Raw genomic sequence first — 20,940 nt, forward strand, 5'->3', positions numbered from 1 at the left:
TAACTGACTAAGCCACCCAGGCGCCCCTTTTTTAGAATTTTTTTAAATATTTATTTGTGAGAGACAGCATGAGCAGGGGAGGGGCAGAGAGAGAGGGAGAGAGAGAGAATCCCAAGCAAGCTCTGCACTTGTCCGACACAGGGCTCGATCTCATGAACCACGAGATCATGACCTAAACCAAAATCAAGAGTCAGATGTTCAACTGACTGAGCTACCCAGGTACCCCTAATGTTTATTTATTTTGAGAGAGAGAGAGAGAGAGAGAGAGGAAGGGAGGGAGGGAAGGAGGGAGGGAGGGAGAAAGAAAGAGAGGCAGCGCATGCATGGGAGGGGGGCAGAGAGAGAGAGGGAGAGGATCCCAAGCAGGCTCCACCCTGTCAGCACAGCACTCGGTCTGACCTGGGGCTCCATCCCATGGTTCGTGAGATTATGACCTGAGCCAAAATCAAGAGTCAGACACTCAACCAACTGAGCCACCCGGGCGCCCCCAGGTTATCAATATTCTTAATCCTTTCCTTCTTGGAGCCTGGATAGGACCCCCAGACACAGGGCCCCAAATCCACGGAGCCCATGGGATGCTTCTATCAGCATCTTGCCGCTGAGCAGAGATCCTCAACAGACTTCATCTGTGCTAAGTCATCCCTGTCTGACTTCCCTCTTCCAACAAAATCAAAGAGGACAAGATAACAAAATACGGAAGCCTTCTGCCTATTTATATCATAACTCTGTGCCTGTTTTTCACCAAACAGAAGACACCTTCAGCTTCCCCGACATCTGCGTTTTGACTTTCTTTCCCTTAACAGGGGGCCACCCACGCGCCGTCCTCCATTCTGGGTGTGTGAGCGTGCACCTGTGTGTGCCCCTCGGTAGTGGTGGTTTCACAGCTGCCACCGTCTCCTGTAGGTGTACCTGAAGAAGCCTTGAGCCACAGGCGTTAGGGAGAAGAGGAGGAAAGCGGTCTTGGATCCAAAAAGTAAACCAAAAACAAACCGATCGCATTATGAAGAAGGCATCTTTCCACCAAGCAGGAAGGTGGCTGATGCTATTTAAAAATGTTACTCGCCTTTTTCTGGCTGCTATACTACATAGTTACATTTATCTTGGCCAAAATCTTCCAGAAGCCATGTGTGATAAGCTAGCTTTAAATAGATGGAGAAACCCGGGTGTCTGTGTGTTTCTTCCCACTGTGACACAGTCTTTTGTTCCCAGATAGCTGTGCTATCGTGTGACTTTCCTAGATGGTCAGGTATTTTACAAAAATCTGCACAACTAAATTTGAATTTTTTAAGCACTTCTAGGTGAGGAAATGCTGTAAACTGAAGCTTGGCTTTCACAGGAAGTCAAAATAAAATCGTTACTGTGAAACGTGGACCTAACTTTCAAATCTTGGTTTGACAGGACTTGCTGGTTCTTGAAGAACAAGAGGTAAGTAATTTTATGAGAAATTTGTTCCTGCTGTGTTCTGCCTCACCCTTCACCATGACCATGACCTTGTCTTTCAGTCAAACCTCTCTACGTGGATTTGCTCGGTGAGCAAATTATTAGCATGGAAAGACTTTCCTGACATTTTTTTCCAAGGTACATTTCAGAATTTCCTGTGCAGCCAGCCATAAAGACATAAAAGGAAGCTACTTAAATCCGCTCGGAAATATTCAAATTTTACCCTTGTAATCAGGGCGAGTAATGAGGTTTTAATTTTCATGAAGTCAAAGGGTGTTAGTGCTTGACTAGCACACTCGATTTACTGACATCATATTTATTCTCACATTTCCATTCTCTGTTGCCCCACTTTTAAAATTTTTTTTAATGTTTATTTATTTTTGAGACAGAGACAGAGCATGAACGAGGGAGGGTCAGAGAGACGGGGAGACACAGAGTCCGAAGCAGGCTCCAGGCTCTGAGCTGTCAGCACAGAGCCCGACGCAGGGCTCGAACTCACGGACCATGAGATCATGACCTGAGCCGAAGTCGGACGCTTAACCGACTGAGCCACCCAGGCGCCTGTTACCCCACTTTTAAAAAAATGTCCTGGGTTTTCTAAGTACATCACTAACGTAGGGAAATAATCAAAACGTTGTCAATAGGCAACTGAGTAGTTCAATTACAACTTTTGCGTACCGTGCCTGTCAGTAAATGACCGTAGCATTCGGCCAGTTGCTCAGGCCACACTTGGAAAAGTCCTTAACACCTCTCTTTCCCTCTCACCCCAAATCTAATCCTTCAGCACACCCTATGACGATTTCTTCAACATATATCCCAAATTTGAACATTTCTCAAACTTTCCACCACGATGCTCTCATCCCTTGAACCACCCCCACCGTCTCTCACCTGCACTGTGCAGAACCTCCCGCTTTCAGCTTCCCCTCTCTTCTCTTTCTCGTCTGGCATCATCCAAATGGTCCTTTTAAACGTCAAGCCAGGTCATCCCTACTTGGCAGGCTCTCATGGCTTTCCATCCCTCTCCAAGTAAAGCCCCGAGTCCTCCCCGGCCTCCTGGGGCCTGCCTGACCCAGCCCTGCTACTTCTCTGGTCCTCTCCTCCACACTAACCACGTGTACTTGCTTACTCCTCATCTGCCCTGGGAGGGCCCACCCCCTAGGATGCCCCTCCCCAGATGTCCTCAGGGCCACACCCTTTCCTTGATTAGGGTCTCTGCTTGGAGAGGCTGTCCTTGCTCACCCTCTAAAATAGCACACCCTGCCTCTTACCCTCTGCCCTAGAAGCTGCTCTGTGTTTCTTCTGGACACTTCTATTTTCATTTGCACACTTTGTACCACTAGAACGTAAGCAGCATGAGAGCTGGGTGGAACTTAATCAATTTGTTCACTGCCTTATCCCCAGATCCTAGAGCAGTGGAGAGAGGGCACAGAGTAAATATCTGTTGCTTGAATAAGTAGATTATGTATTGATTAAATGAATTGTGAGAAACAATGATGCCATTGAGAAGAATGAGGTAGGGGTATCTGGGTGGCTCAACCATCTAGGCTGGTTGAGTGTCCGACTTTTGATTTCAGCTCAGGTCATGATGCCGGGGTTGTGGGATCTCATGAGCCCCATGTCGGGCTGGGCACTGAGCACAGAGCCTATTTGAAGTTCCCTCTCTCCCTCTCTCTCTCTCTCCCTCCCTCCCTCCCTCCCTCCCTCCCTCCCTCCCTCCCTCCCTCTATTCCTCTCTCCCTCCCTCTATCCCTTTCCCCCACACTTGATCTCTCTCTCTCTCAAATTAAAAAAGAAAAGAATGAGGTAGATCTTTATTTCCTGGCCTGGAAAGTTTTCCATGATATAATGTTTACTGAGGGGAAAAGAAAGCAATTCACAGGGCAATTCCTGTTTATTTTCTAAGTTTATTTATTTTGAGAGAGCACACCGATGGGTGAGGGTCAGAGAGAGAGAAGGAGAGAGAGAGAATTCCAAGCAGGGCTCCACGCTGTCAGCACAGAGCCCATTGTGGGGTTCAAACTCCCGAACTGTGAGATATGATCTAAACTGAAATCAAGACCGACTGAACCACCCAGGTACCCCAATTCCAGTTGTTTTTATAAGCAAAGATTTATATGTGTATTCATTCATTTGCTCATTCATTGATTCAACAAATATTTACTGAGCTCCCCCTATGTGTGTACCCTGTACTATTTGAGGCACTGGGGATACATCGGCAAGCAAGACAAGGCCCCTTCATGGAGCTTACGATCTGGTGGGATAAGACAAAGTGCCCAAGTAAGCAGACATAAACGTGACAACGTGGCTAGCCCTGAGGGCTGTGGGGAAAATAAGACAAAGTGGGCGGTGCAGGAAGGAGCAGGTTTTTTATGTTGAACAGCGTAGGTTTCTCTGAGCCAGTGACATCTCAGGGGATTCCTGTGAACACGTCGGTGTACGTGCAAAGTCGCTGAGATAATGCGGCCCAGGTTGTTGTAACTCCCAGGAGGACTTTGTGCAGGACGATGGGGGTGTAGGATGGGCTGCTGCAGAGCACCAGCACACAGACGCCCACGTTTTTATCTGTATGTTATCCACGTACAAGTCATGCCTGTGGCTGCAGTTGGTAGAAGGCAAGAAATGAAAGTAATAGACATTTCTGGCAAACATTCAAAAATTACAGAAATGCACAAAACTCGAAAGTACCGCCTAAAATCAGAGAGAAAACTGGTATTGGCATAGTATCCCATTTTGGTACATATGTTTGTTATATTTTACGTAAAATTAGGATTACGCTGCGTAGAGTTTTCACGTCTCAGAACTATTCTGTTCGTGAATCCAGAGGTGTTTATTTGGCACCTCCAGAGTACATGCACATGCCTGTTCTGACAAAGTGCAGAAATGTATAAATGGAAAATGAGAAAGCTCCCCACCTTCACTTCACGCCCTCCCCTCCCCACCCCTCCCCACCCCATCCGCAGCCCCGTACAACCCCTGTGAACTGGTTTGGAGTTTATCTTCTTCCACTTCTTTTTTTGGACCTCCTGAGTTTTGGAAAAGTAAATAGCTGATCTCTTTCTTTCTCAATTTCATTTCTTTACTATGAGAATATTGCTCAACGCAATAAGAGCAAGCACTCGTCACAGTGTATTCTAAGAGGCCTGAGCCATGGTCATCCTTCAGAGAGGATGTGGCCAAGGCACTTCTGTTTAATCCTGCCACCTTCTCGGCCCGGGAGCATTTATCCTAATTCCACCCAGTTACAGTGATAAACTATCTGAAACCCGAGTTTTGTTCGTCCTCTGAGAGGCACCCCAGGAGAGGCATGGCTCCCCAGGCCGCAACACGCACGGAGACAGTGTGAGAAGTGTAGGAACACATGAATCATAAAAATGCCAAGGTAGCGCCTGACCCAGAGTAACAAGGAACCAGGGGTATCTGGTTTCAAATCAGGCCATCATTTCTCGGCGCTTCTCGAATTATTGGAACTTCAGTTTCCCCACATACTTCACTTCCTTCAAAAGAAATATGATTCCTAGCTCATTATTAATTCCCAAGGATATGACTGCACCTTGGCTGATAGTCACGTTGACTTTTGTCTCAGAACATTTAGAACTTAAAAATCCAAAGTCCCTAAGGGTGTGTGGGTGGCTCAGTCAGTTAAGCGTCTGACTCTGGATTTCAGCTCAGGTTCATGGGTTCAAGCCCCACGTCTGGCTCTGTGCTGACAGCATGGAGCCTGCTTGGGATCCTCTCTCCCTCCCTCTCTCTCTCTGTCTCTCTCTGTCTCTCTCCCCCTCCCTCCCCCCTCCCCATGTCTCTGCTCCTCCTCCGCTCTTGCTCATTCTCTCTGTCAAAATAAATAAACTTTAAAAAAAGCACCCCATACAAGTAGGAATTGAAAAATGATTCTATCTCTATGATGAGTGTCTGAGCAGGACTTAAATCCTGAGAAAACCAGTTTGCACGGATTTCCCCATACCAGTCACCTCCCTCCTGGGGCCCAGATCTGGTGTTAGAACCTTGAGACCTCTGTCCCATCCCCCAAGATCTAGTGCTGAGAGATCAGCTTAATGATGTCAGCTTAAATAGTTTGCTCACATGTGATCTGTGGTGGTCGGGTAGTGCCACATCAAACCATCCCCTCCCCAAAACCATCTCTTCCAAAAATATAATCCACTCTATTCAGTGAAGCCTTGACTTCTGGAGATAGGTGGTAACTCTGAGTTAATCGTCACCATCATTTGGGAAGCCCTGGAAACAAAATTAGCTGGAGACCCTGTAGGTAAATTCCAGGTATTTTAACAAGGCCTTGCCACACTGGTCTTTCTGGAGTCCCCACCTGAAGCGGGAGGATTCCTCAGCCAGGACGCTGGCAGCAGGATGCCAGTCACAGAGCCATAAAAACTCCTTCAAGCTTTGGCCGGTGATCGGGTGGCAGGAGGCCCCCTTTCTGCTTGTGGCTCAGCCCTTCTGTCAACCCAGCACTGCCCGGAGAAGACCACACCGCGGGGCTGGGGAGAGTGCTGGGTCAAAAGTCTGGAGACCCGACTTCTGGCTCCTATCCCACCGTCCACTTAGTGCCTGCCTTGGGTGAGGCTGGCCTTCCCTGGTCTCCACTCGTCCTGTCTGTAAGAGGAAAGCGTGGACTCCATGGGCCGTAGGGTCCCTTCTGGTTCTAAGAGGCGGCCGGTTCCCGGCTCACGACCCTAGCCATCAACCCAGCCTTTCGCTCTTGGCTCGCCAGCAGTCAGCTTGGCTGGACCTGATCCTGTGCCACCTGCCAGTCTGCTAGTTTATTCTCTAGTCCAGTGGTTCTCACAGTGGGGTTCCTGGACCAGCAGAACCAGCATCACCTAGGAACTTGTCAGAAATACAGACTCTTGGGCCCTACCCCAGAAGTGATGAATTGGAAACGTCAGGAGTGGAGCCAAGCAGTCTATTTTAGCAAGTCCGCAAGTGATTCTGACACCTGGTCAAGTCTGAGAGCCACTGCCTTAGTCTCAACACTGTTATCCTAAGAGATACTATTATAGGCAGACTACTATAGACACTATTTATTTATTTAATTTATTTGTATTTTGAGAAAGAGCGCACATGTGCATGAACAAAGGAAGAACAGAGGAAGAGGGAGAGAGAGAATCCCAAGCAGGCTCCTTGCCCAGCCCAGAGCCCAATGCTGGGCTCGATCTCACAATAGTGAAATCATGACTTGAGCCAAAATCAAGAGTCAGAAGCTTAATCAGCTGAGCCACCCAAGCACCCCATGTAGGTGCTTTTTTTTTTAATTTTTTTTTTTTAACATTTATTCATTTTTGAAAGGCAGAGAGACAGCACAAATGGGGGAGGAGCAGAGAGAGAGGGAGACACAGAAACAGAAGCAGGCTCCAGACTCCGAGCTATCAGCACAGAGCCCGATGCGGGGCTCGAACTCACGGACCGCAAATGACTTGAGCTGAAGTCGGCCACTTAACCGACTGAGCCTAGGTGCTTTTTAAGGGATCTCTGAGAATGGAGGGTGTGCCAGAGTCTTGGAGACACGTGACTGCTGTCATCATTTCCAAAACACAGGAAGAAAAGTTAGCAAGTTTAGAATCCTCGAGTAGGAAGAGACCCCAGGCAAAAATTGTAAGAAATTACCAAAAACAAGATTGTGAAGAAGAGGTAATCATTTGGAGGCAGCTTGTGAAAAACAAGTTGTATCTGACCAGTTTTGTGCCTTTGCTCCTTTATTATGCACACGGTTATGCCATGAATATTTATTAATCGTCTCCAGTATACCCAGCACCATGATGGGCACTGGAGATTCGGTAGAAAGGAAGACGTGTATGATCTATCCTTCAAAGACTTGTGTTCTAGTGGTAGAAACAGACACAAATGCACATTTAATAAAAGAATTAACTGAGTATGAATAGTGCTAAGAAAATAAACAAGATGCTATGGCCGGCAGTGACTTTATATCAAAAAGTCAGGGAAGGCCTCTCTGGACACGGGCATTTGAGCCAAGACCTGCATGATGGGAAGGAACAGGCCGTAGAAGGGGCTGTGGAAGAGTTCCAGGTGAGAGCTCAGCCTGGGCGCATTCTCTTTCATGCTCTGTATAGAAAACCACACTCACTGATGGATGTGCATCTGTCTGTTAGGTGTGTTGAGGACAGAAAGATGCTTAGAAGCACAGCATTGGGCCATTGGATTTTTCGTCTTAATTCTCCCAGACCCAGCTGTCCTGAATCCTGGCATTCTGCCTTACCCACCCACCCCACTCCACCCCACCCCACCCCCTACCACCAACCTGTGATCCACTGGCCAATGCTTTAAACACCTTTGTTCCTAGCCTACCCTTTAATTGACCACCTAGAATTCCCCCATCTAGTGGTGCATCACAGAGCCTCGCAAAAGTTGATTCTCTTCCAACCTTAGATTTCATTTTTGTTATTAAATACTTCAGATATTCAAAAAAAGGGTAGAGAATAATATTATGAAGACCTGTAAACCCATTATCCAGCTTGAGGAAGAAAATATGAAAAGTACCATTGATCTACCTAATCTCATTCCTCACTCTTCCTGTAGAACCTATCACCTTGTATTTGGTATTTATTATTCCCACAGAGTATGATTTTAATCCATTGTTTAGAGTTCAGGGTAGCAGATTGAACATTTGTACTAGCGACTTCTTGATATCCGCACCCCAACACACGCATCTGTTTTGTGACTTCTTGAGGTTAATTATCTTGAGGAATTCGGGGAAACCAGCTTTGAGAATAAATTGCCTACAGTTTCCATTTCTGTTCCTAACAGTCCACAATATATCAGCCTAAGATTGTTGTGTTCAGTTTTGAATTACACCGAGCTCTCCTGTGTTAACTGATCAGAACATGGCACCAGTCCTGTGAGCTCCTGCTGGCAATTTGAGTGCTGTTTTGCTGCAGAATAGACCTGGCATCCAGCAGAAGCCATTAGTAATGAAATTACAAATGAATTAACTCACATAAAAAAAAGTCTCAACTGTAAGCTATAAAGACCTATAAAAATAAATGATTTTGTTAATACTAGTCAAAATTGAGATGGAGGAGAGAAAGTAATCCTCAAATATCCATCTTGGTCATTGAAATTTTCCTAAGTGATGAACAACACATATCCTAACTGTATATGTTTTCATGATAAAGTTACATTCAGCGTCTTTTGTTGTCTTATTGTAAGGGCTCTGTGAATTTCAAGTTCGGGGTTCTATTTGCCAAAGACGGGCAGCTCACTGATGATGAGATGTTCAGCAATGGTAAGTGTCCCCTCCTTTGTGCTCACTGAAACCCTTGTTGACAGTTTTGACAATCCAAACTGAGCGTACCTGTTGAGTTGGAGTCTTTCAGTTGTTTCACGAAATTTTAGGGTAAAATTTCAGGGTCAACTTTGTAGGGCAGCTGCTGTCCAGTTTCATCCAATTTGGCAATATTTGTCGGTCACCAAATTTGGACCGGCCACCGGCACCAGAGATGAAGTCTGTCTGGAAAAGTACACGGGATTGGAAGAATTTGGCTCTACATCATAATCTCAGTAGCAGAGGAAGATTTTTCTCTGATATTTACGGTTGGGAGAATTATCAAATGTGCCATTTTTCCTGTTGTTGTGACCTGCGCTCTTCTTGTTACATACCTATTCATTATTAATAGAAGTAGCAATGGTGTTTACGTTTTGCAACACTAAAGCCTTGTGATCCCAGTCTGGCAGCGGGAAGGTTGGTCAGTCTGATTCTGTGGTTTTCCTTTCCTTGGAATCCCGTGAATTGTGGAAGTTCCTTTGCGGTCTCCGGGAAGGAAGCATGGCCTCTCCGCTCGGTCTGCTGCCCGAGTCTCCACAGCCTCGTTAACGTTCCGGTGATTTCAGGGCATCGTTAGAAAATGACGACCTTGCACATTCTGTACTTTATTCACACTTTACCTCTTCCTGCAGAAATCGGAAGTGACGCTTTTCAAAAATTTTTACATCTTCTGGGTGACAAAATCACCCTAAAGGGCTGGACAGGCTACCGCGGCGGTCTGGACACCAAAAGTAAGCTCACCTCCTGATCTCTTCTGCTGCCATTTGTATAACTTCTCTAGTAGTCAGCCTGACCTGTATTTGGATTTAGTCCCAAGGTGGGGAAGGGATGGACAGGAAAGGATGAGAAGGAATTTGAGCTTCATACCCAGTCGGACACAGGGCGGCTGGACACATCTGGGGCCTCCATTGAGTCTGGCAAGTCCAAGTCCACCCTCAAACAGCCCCTACGTGTGGCAGGCCGCGGTCCGTGGATACTTACTGTCGAGAGCCTCTGTGTACCGGGGCTATGTGAGGCTCCAGGGACGTAGCAATGGATACACCAACATGGTCCCTACCTTTCTAGGAGCTGATGGTCCAGTGGATAGCACAGACCCTAAAGAGATAACTACCAAATACCTTAGCACTAAGTGCTTGGAGGAACAAAGAAGAAAAAGTGCAGAGTGCCGTGGGGCATTTTCCCTAACCTGGGGGATGAGAGAAGGCTTCCCTGAGGGAAGGATGAGAGGGAGTAATTTGAGTCTTGAAGGGAGAAGAGAATTCTAGGCAAGAGAACATTTGTGAAGTCGCTGAGTGAGGAAAGAGCCTGATGTGTTCTAGAAACTAAGAGAACATCTTCACGGCAAAGGGACTGGAGAAGAGGAGGGGGCGATCCCGCGGGGAGTTTGAGATCACATGAAAAATTTCGGATTTTATTGTAAATGGAGTTGGATGTCATGAAAGGGTTTTAAGTAGAGGCGTGGTGGGGTCTGATTGCACCCTCCAGCCGAACTTGCTGGCCGCGGTGTGGGGAATGACCCGGCAGGGTGCATGGGCACACGGTGAACCTGACCGCCCATAGGTTCGCTACCCCCATTGCCAATACTCAGCCTCTCCGTTACGGTCACAGCCACCATCCACTGAACTTTTGCTGTGGCCTGGTACCCTGCAAGTATAATCTTGAAAACATCCCTAGAAGGTAGTTACTATTTTTATCCCCATTTTCAAATTAAGAAACTGAGGCTTCGAGAAAATTAAGGTGACTTGTTAAAGGGGACATAGCTGAGAACTCGAACCCAGGTCTGCTTAACTCCAAAGCCAGTGGTTTCAGCCACTCTGCCCGTGAGAGTACTTGCTTTGTTTTATGGACGTCATAATTATGTGTACGTCATCTCGTGTTAATTTTGTCCTGTAAACGAGCAGTAACTGGAAGGCAAGAGCTTGCAGCACCTTCTCCTTTTAAAGCCCAGACGTCTATGTGAATCAGACAGCAAGCGAGCTTAGAGCGGGGAGGGGGAGGGCTCTCCATGTGGGCAGGAGCCTTGTATTAGCTGGACAGTGAGCCATACTGTGGCTTCCGCTCAGGTGGATAACCCAGAATGATCCTTGGGAGTGTACTAACTGTGTGCTATAGTCCCCCAGCCTGCAAATAAAGACTATTTCCTTAGGGTGTCAGAATGCTCTGCGTCTACTAAATGCTCATGTTTATGTCTTACAGATGATACCACAGGGATACATTCAGTTTATACTGTCTACCAAGGGCATGAGATCATGTTTCATGTTTCCACCATGTTGCCATATTCCAAAGAGAACAAACAGCAGGTATGTGCGAACACAGGCTCTTTGAGAACACACAGACCATCACATAGTGACCTAAATGTGGAGAAAGCGTCGCTATGATTTCGTAGAACAAGAAACCGTATGTGCTAATATATGAACTGAACTTCAGGCACCAGTGTAGGGACGTTTCTAGTCTGTGTATTTGAACTTTCCACAAGCCTTGGGAAGCACTGTTCTCACCAATGCTATCCCCTTAGATGAGGGATCAGAGATAATCGTGCACACACGTGTCTCTGTGTGAACGTGTATGTGTATTTGCATGCATGAGTGTGGTTTTACAGACTCGTGAGAAACTGTTTTACGTAGATGTCGCCTTTGCTCTGAGACTTCTCTCCGTGTGTCCGGTATCTCATCAGAGACTACCCAGGACATAAAGCAGGTGAATCCTGAGTGCCGGCTGGCAAGCACTTCCTAGGGCCGTGCAGGAAGTTATCGCCGAGTACCTGCATGAGCTGTGCCGTACTCGGGGGGGGGTGGGGGGGGGGGGGTGGGGAGGGGGAATCTACCTGACGCACCCCAGAGACTGGCCGTTTCCAGAAGATTTTCCAGTTTGTGGGAATTAGATAGAACAAAGATACATGTTGCTGGTTTTTGAAGGATTTGGGGGGCATTCCGTTTAACTTTTTATTAGATCTTTATCCCTTTTTTATGCATTGAAGGCATCGTATGAATAAATATCACAAACGTGGATGGACAGTTGGTCAGCAAAGATTTGTGAGAAATAGGAACCTGGAGAGGGGAGGTGATGGGCTCAGAGGCTTTTGTTTCTAAGCACGTGTAATTCTTAGTTCAGTAAGACCTCATCGGGGGGGAAAGACACAAAACAAACCAGTGGGCTAAAATGTGGCGTTCCATGGGGCGCCTGGGTGGCTCAGACGGTGAAGCATCCGACTTCAGCTCAGGTCATGATCTCAGAATTTGTTGAGTTTGAGCCCTGGGTCAGGCTCTGTGCTAACAGGTCAGAGCCTGGAGCCTGCTTCAGAGTGTGTGTCTCCCTCTCTGCCCCTCCCCCACTCATACTCTGTCTCTCCCTCTCAAAAATAAACAAAACTTTAAAGAAATTATTTTTCAAATAAATAAAATGTGATGTTCCAGTCGTGAGATATAAAGATGCTTCGGGGACGTGGCAGGGAGGGATAGGAAGAGCCACTTCTGTCGGATGGTTTGGGGCCTGGAGTAAAGAGCTGGTGGGTTTATCCTGCAGGCACCAGAGACCCACTGGAGGTCTTAAACTCATTCTGGTTTTAGAAGGCTCACTCTGGGAGAGGGCAGGTGGGAACAGGAAGTGCCTTGGCCCAGCACGACTGCTTAGTGGCTGAGGTCACTTTCTGCAAGGCATCTTCCTTTGCAGGGTCGAGGGCACCTTTATTATCGAAGGAGCTGAAGCTCTTAGGATCTTAGGATCATGCGCTGAGGGGGGACTGAGCTGGCCTTCCCAGTCATTATGAATTACAATGACCTCCTACAGCTCAACAATAATATCACAGAACTTCCCCTGAAATGTTTTACAATCTTCCTCCTCCCTGCACTCTGACCTTTTCAGCCCTGCACAATCACCAGATTGCCCATGTCTTGTGACAGGTAGGGGCATTAGCCAGAGAGACAGGAGCAAAGAATGTGACATTTCAACCTTTGCCCAACTCTGAAGACGTGAACCTTATCTCTTCGAGGGGCTGTCAGTATATTAAGGCGTGACCACCCACGCCAACAGCTCTGTAATGTCCCCAGGTGGACCCGGTATTCTCAACATTGTGGTTGTCTCCGTGGTAGCACTTGGGGCCTCCACTTGCCAAGCATCAGTCGGTAGGAGGCAAAACAAAACTCAAATTTGTGTCTATTGCCAGGAAGATCAGACAGGTGGGAAGAGAGACAAAGAAACACAGGACACTAGTGAACCTTAACAGTGCCCAATCATGGCAGAGCAGAGAAAAACCACTAGCTGTGAGCCTCTCTCCGTACCCTGGGGGCCTAAGGTAACAGACAATAAGGCAGAGGCCAGCCTGGCTCATCAAATCTTGCTGCTTTTGGACCTCCCAACATCTAGAACATGAGGGGAACGGTCTGAGCCATATCCCAAATCTGACGTAAAGAAGCCACCCCTCGCACAGTTTGTAGGTTCTAGTATTCCTGTGACTTCTACGTCTCCTCCTCTGTCACTGAACCAAACCTGAACTGGGGGGTGACAGAGAGGGAGGTATTGATATTCGCCTCTGTGGGGCCTCACCTTTCTCCTAACTCCCTGTGATGTCCCGTACCACTGACATCTCCTGGTCGCCCAACTCCAGGCCCTGAGGGCAACTTGTAGAACTGGATGAAAGCACAGCTCCGAGAGCAGCCCATCTGGGACCAGTCCTAGCTCTGCTAAGAACTAGCTGCGTGATCTTGGGCACGTGATGAGCCCTGCCTGGCCCGGGGTGCGGTTCTTGGCCCTCTTGCCGCCACCTCCTACTCTCATTCACTCTGTGGATGATCTCCCCTGGTCTCAGGGCTCTAGATAGCTTTTGTACGCTGACCCCCAAATTTACGTCTCCATCCGGAAGTCCAGACTCAGGTGCAGCCTTCTTGGCACCCTCTGGGGCTAGATGCCTCGAGCCCAACGTGTCCAAAATTGCACCCCGACTCTCCTGCAGCCTCTCCTTTCTCAGTGGAATTGCTGGGTCGTGTGGTAATCCTGGGGTTAAGTGTTTGGGGGACCAGCATACCGTTCTCCACAGCAGTTGCCCCATTCTGGATTCCCAGCAGCAGTGCCTAAGAGCTCGACTTTCTCCACGTCCTCGACAGCATTTTATTTCCAGGTGTTTTATGTTTTCTTCGGCTTTGTTTTGTTTTGCTATAGCTAGCCTAATGGGTGTGAAGTGGCAGCCCATCGTGGTTTTGATCGGTGACGTGGAGCATCTTCTCATGCGTTGATCACATCTCCTTGGGAGAAATGTTTATTCAACTCCGGTTGCCCACTTTTTAATCAAGTTATTTGATTTGTTGTTGTTGAGTTGTAGGAGTTCTGTATATTCTGGATATAACCCCTTATCAGGTGCATGATTTGTAAATTTTTTTTAAGTTTATTGATTTTGAAAGAGAGCGTGTGAGCAGGACAGGGGCAGAGAGAGAGGGGGAAAGAGAGAGAATCTCACGCAGGCTCCTCACTGTCAGCACGGAGCCCGACACAGGGCTCAAACCCACAAAGCGTGAGACTGAAATCAAGAGTCAAACACTCAACCGACTGAGCCACCCAGGTGCCCCTGTAAATATTTTCTCCCATTCTGTGTGCTGCTGCCTTTCACGTGTGTCAGTGGTGTCCTTTCTTGGGCCAAAACTTTAAATCTTGATGCAGTCCATTTTATCTCATTTCCCCTTTTGTTGGGTGTGCTTTTGGTCCCACAGCCAAGAGATGATTGCCAAAAATAATGACTTTTGTAGTTGAATTGAAATTATTAGGACATCCCTAAACCTTCATTTCCTCATTTGCAAAACTGGGGTAATATCTAGTAAGAATCAGAAAGGAATCCTGTTCTCCAGGAGCTTATACTTCAGAATAGGGGACACACCAGGGATCCACGGAGAACAGTGAATCCTTCTGTTTGGCCGATTAGGCAAAGGTCTAGGACAGGAGGTTGGCAAACGATGGCACATGGGCCAAACTTCACATACTGCCTGTTTTGTTAAATTGTTATTGGAACACAGCCATGCCTACCCGTTTATGGATCGTCTATAGCTGCTTTTGTACTATGACAGCAGAGCTCATGGGTGCAAACAGACAATATGATCTACAAAGCTGAAACTATTTATTGTCTGGCCCTTTACAGAAAAAAATTGCTGACCACAGGTCTAGGAGATCAGTTTTGAAAGGTCAGCTGAGGTCAGATTACATAAGGCCGTTGTCCTCCCCAAGTACATCTTTCAGAAGTAGCTAAGGCATTTATAAACATGCACATGTTTGACCCCTTCCCCAGGAAATTCTCATGCAATGCCTCTTGTCTGGGGGCCTTGAATGCCAGGCTAAGAGGATGAAGTAGGAACAAAGGTGGACACAATCACGACAGCAAAATGGGAGAGAATGGAGGCAAGGAGCCTAGTTCGGAAGCTTCTGCAGAAGGGGAGGCAAGAAGAAAGGCAGGTCTGCATTGGGTGAGGAGCTGAGGAGATGGTTAGGAGAGCCTGGAGCCTGGGCTGGTAGAACACAGGAGGCAGGAAGTCAAACACGATGGAAGTTTGGGGCTCTGTGACCGTTGTGGTTTCCATACTGTGTTAGTTTTTTAACCCTGTGAATCTGCCACATTTGAGTAACCTCCTCAGCGGTGTTACTTATGCTTTCATCCAGGTGGAGAGGAAGCGCCATATTGGAAATGACATCGTCACCATCGTGTTCCAGGAGGGAGAGGAACCTTCTCCTGCCTTTAAGCCTTCCATGATCCGCTCCCACTTTACACGTATCCTGGGCCTTTGTAAACAAGTTTAGTGAGCTGTTGGTCAACCTCATGGGTCTAAAGTGACCCTCAAAACAAATGTTACCATTGACTTGCTTGTCGTAGTTGTTTTGTGTCGCTAGATTTTTAGAGCCACTGTTCTGGATTTTTCCCTCAGGGTTATTTGGCTCTCATCTTTTCTCCATCCATTGGAGTAATGGATAGACTCATCCTCAGAGAATTCTTGGCTTCTGGAATATCGTTTCTTTCCTCAAGTAGTCTATGAAATAAGGGAAACTTCTTAACCATCCATCAGTAATAAATGGACTAGAAGAATTATGGGTAGTGAGCCCTCTGAGAAATTTGTGGTAGTCAAATAAAAATTTGAATTGAATTGAAGTTATTAGAATTCAGTTAAATTTAGTTAAATAAAAATTCACAAATTGAAATAGCCAAAATAGTGTTTCTTTCTTGATCCTAAAGCCTGGTGATAACTACTGTATTACCACCTCTTAAAATTAGAGAAATGATGGAATGAATCATATTTCTATTCACTTTTCCCTCTGCTTCCTCAAATCCCTGCTTAGCTCATATTGCTGGCAAAGTCCTGCTGAAGTTCTCTGTAATGTCCAAGCTCAGCTCATTCAGACAGGCATAGGACATGAGTTTGGCCAGCCCAATAGATATCATCGTGGCCCTGTTGCTTTGGGTCACAGGCCATGACAGCCCAAGACCCAAAGGTGGTGCCTCCACAGGTTGTACGTGGTAAATAAAGGTAAATAAAGGGCAGCTAATAGACATTTTCCGAATAAATTCTGCCCTAATTATTCATGTTCCCTGGAGACTCCAGTAAAAATGTTGGGAAACAGGACCACTGTGACTCATCGTATCTGGAAGTAGATTTCTCTGTGTGTTTTGACTTGTTCATTGTCACCTAATAATACAGCCTGTACGTTTTTAGAAGTGGGAAATGGCCAGATTTCTTCCAGGAGGGCAGGGAAGAAAACATTTATGCACCTGCACTTCAACAATAATTGTTTTTGCTCCCACCCCTGCTCATTAAGTGACCTCTCGCTCATTCACTGGGATTTAGGGCCACCACTTCCCCTTTCCCGAAGCAGTACTTCTTCTAGAACGGAAGTTTTCTCCAGGTGGGGAGAGGGGGGGTGGCTCTTTAAGTGACCGAGAGGCAGTCATGATGTTTAGAATCCCCTTTGTTGTTAAGTTTTAGATTTGGGGCTTGACACATTTGTTTCCAGAAAGCGTCCAGCAGATAGTTAATGTAGCCTCTTTCCTCTGAGTCCAGCAATGGAAACAGCTGGAGGGACTGATGGCCTTTTAGCCCTGGCTGAGGAAAGTGTGGGGGAGGAGCTGCCAGGGGAGGAGGAGGAATAGGAGAAAGAAAGCAAAGCTGGACGAGGTATGGTACCGGTTTAGACTCGGCGCACCTGTCACAACAAAGTAGCTTCTACGTTGGTTTGTTTTGGTTTGTTTTGTCTACCAAAGCCAGAAGGAGAGAAGAGGGAAGGTGTGCAGTGGAAGCACTTAATTTGCTTTTATTTACAAAATGGGTGACGGGAAATGTGTGTCTAATTTCATACTGGGACGTGGTTTGTATTTCCAAGCCAACAAATTGCTCTTTTGGCTTTTTTTGGCTGCTTAGTGGCGTAATAGCTACATTTGTGTTGCTTTTCTGACAGATGGAGAGACAGAGCTCTTTCCCCCAAAGGATGAGCACACAGAGGTTGAACTTCTGCCTTCCTGGGCTGTCTCCTTTAAAATAGTCAAGGCTCCATCTCAGCCTAAGAGTGACAGATGCCCTGAGCACAGAAGTGCGGATCTGGGATGATTCTGCACGAGGGATTTCAAGGCACAAGCCGTTGACTATGAGCGTTGGGGTCGTTGATTACATTTCCTTAACCATCACCACAGATATTTTTGCCTTAGTGAGGTATGATCAACAAAATGACAATTACAGGTAGGTGATGACTTTCTCTCAGTCGCTTGTTCTAATTCTCACGTTTACTTGTTAATTTGGCATTCATTCGATGACTTCTACACATATTTGCTGATTGATTTGGGGCAAATGTCCTCACCTACGAGAACTCCCTTCGGGACCATCATTTCTTTGGGGAAGGCTTGTTCCATATAGTGTTGCTCTGTGTTGTCGGCCCAAGGGGGAGGGTTAGTTTGGAATTTTATTGTACTCTAAAATGGGCACAAATTTGGTATGTCTGATCTTGACCAGAGGACTCCCTTTCCTGGGCTACATCCTGGCCTATTGATCCCTCTGTTCTCAAAAATTAATCTGTTAAAAAGGTATCACGATGTTGTGAAACGAGCATAAACCTTGAGCCAAATAGATGTGGGTTGGAATCCCAGCTCTGTCACTATTAACTTTGTGGTTTTGAAAAAAGTGTTTATCTTCTCAGAGTCTCAGTCCCCGTCTGTAGGACAGATTGAAGGTAATGCTACTCCCTGGGCAGCTTGATGAGAATCTGTCAATACGATGTCTTAAAATACCAAGTATGCTGCCTGGTATGCGGTGGGTGCTCAATGGTGGCCTTTGCTATTATTCCTGGTGTCCTTGACCTTGCCCACAGCTTGGTAGGTTGGACCATAAAGGAGTCGGGAAGGCCTGGCCTCTGCCCTAAAGCCCATGGGAGAACCACACAGTGGCCGAGGCTCTGGCAGCCCAGAGAAGGCACGCCTCCCGGGGAATGAATATTCTTAACATCACGTAGGCAACTGTACAAAAATGTAAGGTCCAGATATTTGGTGATCTTTGAAGAAAAACCTAGTAATTCTGAAATGTTCTCTATGTAGGCTGAAAATATTTTCAGAAGAAAGTGTACCACTCTTTGGCCCCCCCTTGCCATCCCCACCGGTGTTTACAGACCACCAGGAATTCAGGGACTTTTTGCTAGTGAAATGTAAGTCTCTATTTTGAAATTTTTTTGCAACTTGTTCTACATTAGAATACATTCCTTCAGGGGCGCCTGGGTGGCGCAGTCGGTTAAGCGTCCGACTTCAGCCAGGTCACGATCTCGCGGTCCGTGAGTTCGAGCCCCGCGTCGGGCTCTGGGCTGATGGCTCAGAGCCTGGAGCCTGTTTCCGATTCTGTGTCTCCCTCTCTCTCTGCCCCTTCCCCGTTCATGCTCTGTCTCTCTCTGTCCCAAAAATAAATAAACGTTTAAAAAAAAAAAAAAAAAAAAAGAATACATTCCTTCAGATTCTCCAAGGATGCTGTGTAAGAAAATACCATTATTTAAGCATGGATCCCATTCCACGTTCTGTTAATTCTTCATGTGAAACATTCAATTTTCTGGTAGTGATACGTAGATCTTCTCCTGTGTCCTACTCTATATCTACCGTCTTGCTCACCTGCCTTGAAGTTTATCTGTACTCACCCACACACAATACCAGGGAGCCTCAAGTTTGCATTTCTGCCCAGGGTTCTGATATGGCCATTTCTCTGGCCGAATCTCCAGCTACATGTGTATCTGTGTCTTTGTTGGAGAGTGGGAAGCAGGTGAGGCAGAGTGGTTATGTGGCTATGTACTTAGGGAAAGGGGAGTTGTTAGCAAGTGTGTGTGTGTGCACGCGCGCATGCCCATGAGAAAGACAGACCCACAGAGAGAATGTGGATATGATACGTGTAGAACCTGGCCATCCAGTCTTCACTAGCTGGTGAGCATACATTTTAGCTCCACCGATAATTCTCAAACACCTGACCCTGAGCCCCCCATCTTCTGAACCCCAAGAGCTCGCTTCCTCCCTCCCCGGAATAGCCCGGTTATTATAGCTGTAAGTCCGGCTCGCAGGCTGCATCCAGAAGAACGCGCCCAGTGCTGCCAGATATTCCGAGTTTTAGAAACAAGCCAAAAATCTGAAGTGGTATGTGAAATTGCCTGAATCTTACAATGGGGGTCCACGTGTTTCAAGTCCAGAGGATCAGGTAGAGAGCAAGAAACAGACCTGAAGCAGAGTCAGCAACGGAGAATAGGTTTAGCAGCTAGAAATGGGGAGCATCTTGGAAGCCAGGGCTCAGGAGGTAGGCAGTCTTTACAGAGCGTCTGCAGCAGGGACAGGGCCGCTGCAGGCATGGAGCCCTTGAACCATGATGAGAGATGATTCAGGAGCCTAAGAACCCAGCTTATTGGTATATCTGCTGATTTCAATGGAGTCAGTCAACAGAGTGACTTTGAGCAGCACCCTTGGATGCTTGGGTAGAATGAGGCAAAGGCCTCAGTTGATCTATAGTTGAAAACATGCACAGTCGATCTAGTGGAAAATGTGGAAGTCGATCTATGGGCTGTGAAGAGGGTCATTGAAGGAATGGAGCATGGAGCCAGGAAGGACCAGGAGGGATTGATGGACTGAGAGAAAAGGTACAAGCCAGGGGAGCCAAAGTCTTTTTGAATTCCAGACTGGATGTTAACAGGAGAGAGGAAGAAGGCCAGGCAAGAAACTCCAAGATCACAAGAAATGGCGTTTCAACAGGATTTTTAATCTTTTCCCTTTATTTGGCTGAAACAGGTCATTTAAAATGGATTTTTTTTTTCTGGGGCACTAAGGAAATAATATCCTCGAACAAAAAATTTCCAGTCACAGAATTAAGAGAAAATAATGGGTGTGCCTTAAATGCATTCAGTTTAATTTCCTTAAGAGGTATCTTACCACAAACAAGCCCAGCTTGTCCCCAGCACTCAGATCCTATCCAGGAAATGCCTGGGCCCAAGAAGTTCATTTTTCAGTCTGTGAACACTGACTTCCTTTGGCACATTATATGAGAAAAATAATAGTTAACATTTATTCAGTTCGATATGCCTAGTATGGTGCTAACCCTTTATATGTATTATATCATTTAAATTCTTACAATGATCCTATAAGAAAATACAGTTGTACCCATTTTACACGGTAGAAAATTGAGGCCCCCTCCAAGAAGCTAAATAATTTTCTTAAGAATGTAGCAGCACAGCTGGGATTCAAACCCATAACTGTCTTGATTTCAAGCTCCTAACCCCTATTGCACACTTTCTGTTCTGGGGTCTGATGTGGAACTGGACACTCCACTTTCCTGACCCTTAGTGTCTGTAGCCCACTAACCATCAGCTTTTTTTGCCCAGAAGAAACTTCCATTAGGGCAAGAACCCCAGTACTCTGCTTAGGCAGTTGTTATTTGTCCTAACAAAATGTAGCAAATACATATTTAATCCTGTTAAATGGCATCCTGGTGGTTTGGCCCATGTGTTGGATGGGTGTGTAGATGGTTAGGTAGGTAGATGTTTGGGTGGATGGATGGATGAATGGATAGAGTGGGGGGAGGGAGGAAGGGAGGGAGGGAGGGAGGGAAGGAAGGAGGAATGCTAGATGGGGGCAGGTTGGGTGTGTACTAGGTCAAGTAATTAGATACACCCTCTGCTCTGGAAGCTTGAAGTCCAACGGGAAAGGTAAGACAGAGATACCTATGGACTATGGGTTT

The 20,940-nt window shown here is 46.6% G+C and overlaps 1 protein-coding gene across 1 annotated transcript in view; it reads left to right on the forward strand.

The window, feature by feature from the left end:
• The window catches only part of GARNL3 (GTPase activating Rap/RanGAP domain like 3), a 149,978-nt gene that overhangs the window by 93,856 nt on the left and 35,182 nt on the right, over positions 1 to 20,940 (forward strand). Inside the window, exons 9-15 of the mRNA XM_030293116.1 lie at positions 1,399 to 1,425; positions 8,620 to 8,695; positions 9,367 to 9,465; positions 10,931 to 11,034; positions 15,371 to 15,479; positions 17,388 to 17,433; positions 18,282 to 18,388. Of these exons, the coding sequence (XP_030148976.1) occupies positions 1,399 to 1,425; positions 8,620 to 8,695; positions 9,367 to 9,465; positions 10,931 to 11,034; positions 15,371 to 15,479; positions 17,388 to 17,433; positions 18,282 to 18,388 (568 nt within the window). The remainder of the gene's footprint in view (positions 1 to 1,398; positions 1,426 to 8,619; positions 8,696 to 9,366; positions 9,466 to 10,930; positions 11,035 to 15,370; positions 15,480 to 17,387; positions 17,434 to 18,281; positions 18,389 to 20,940) is intronic.

The sequence above is a fragment of the Lynx canadensis genome, chromosome D4 (genome assembly GCF_007474595.2).
Source record: "Lynx canadensis isolate LIC74 chromosome D4, mLynCan4.pri.v2, whole genome shotgun sequence".
NCBI classification, from domain to species: Eukaryota; Metazoa; Chordata; class Mammalia; order Carnivora; family Felidae; genus Lynx; species Lynx canadensis.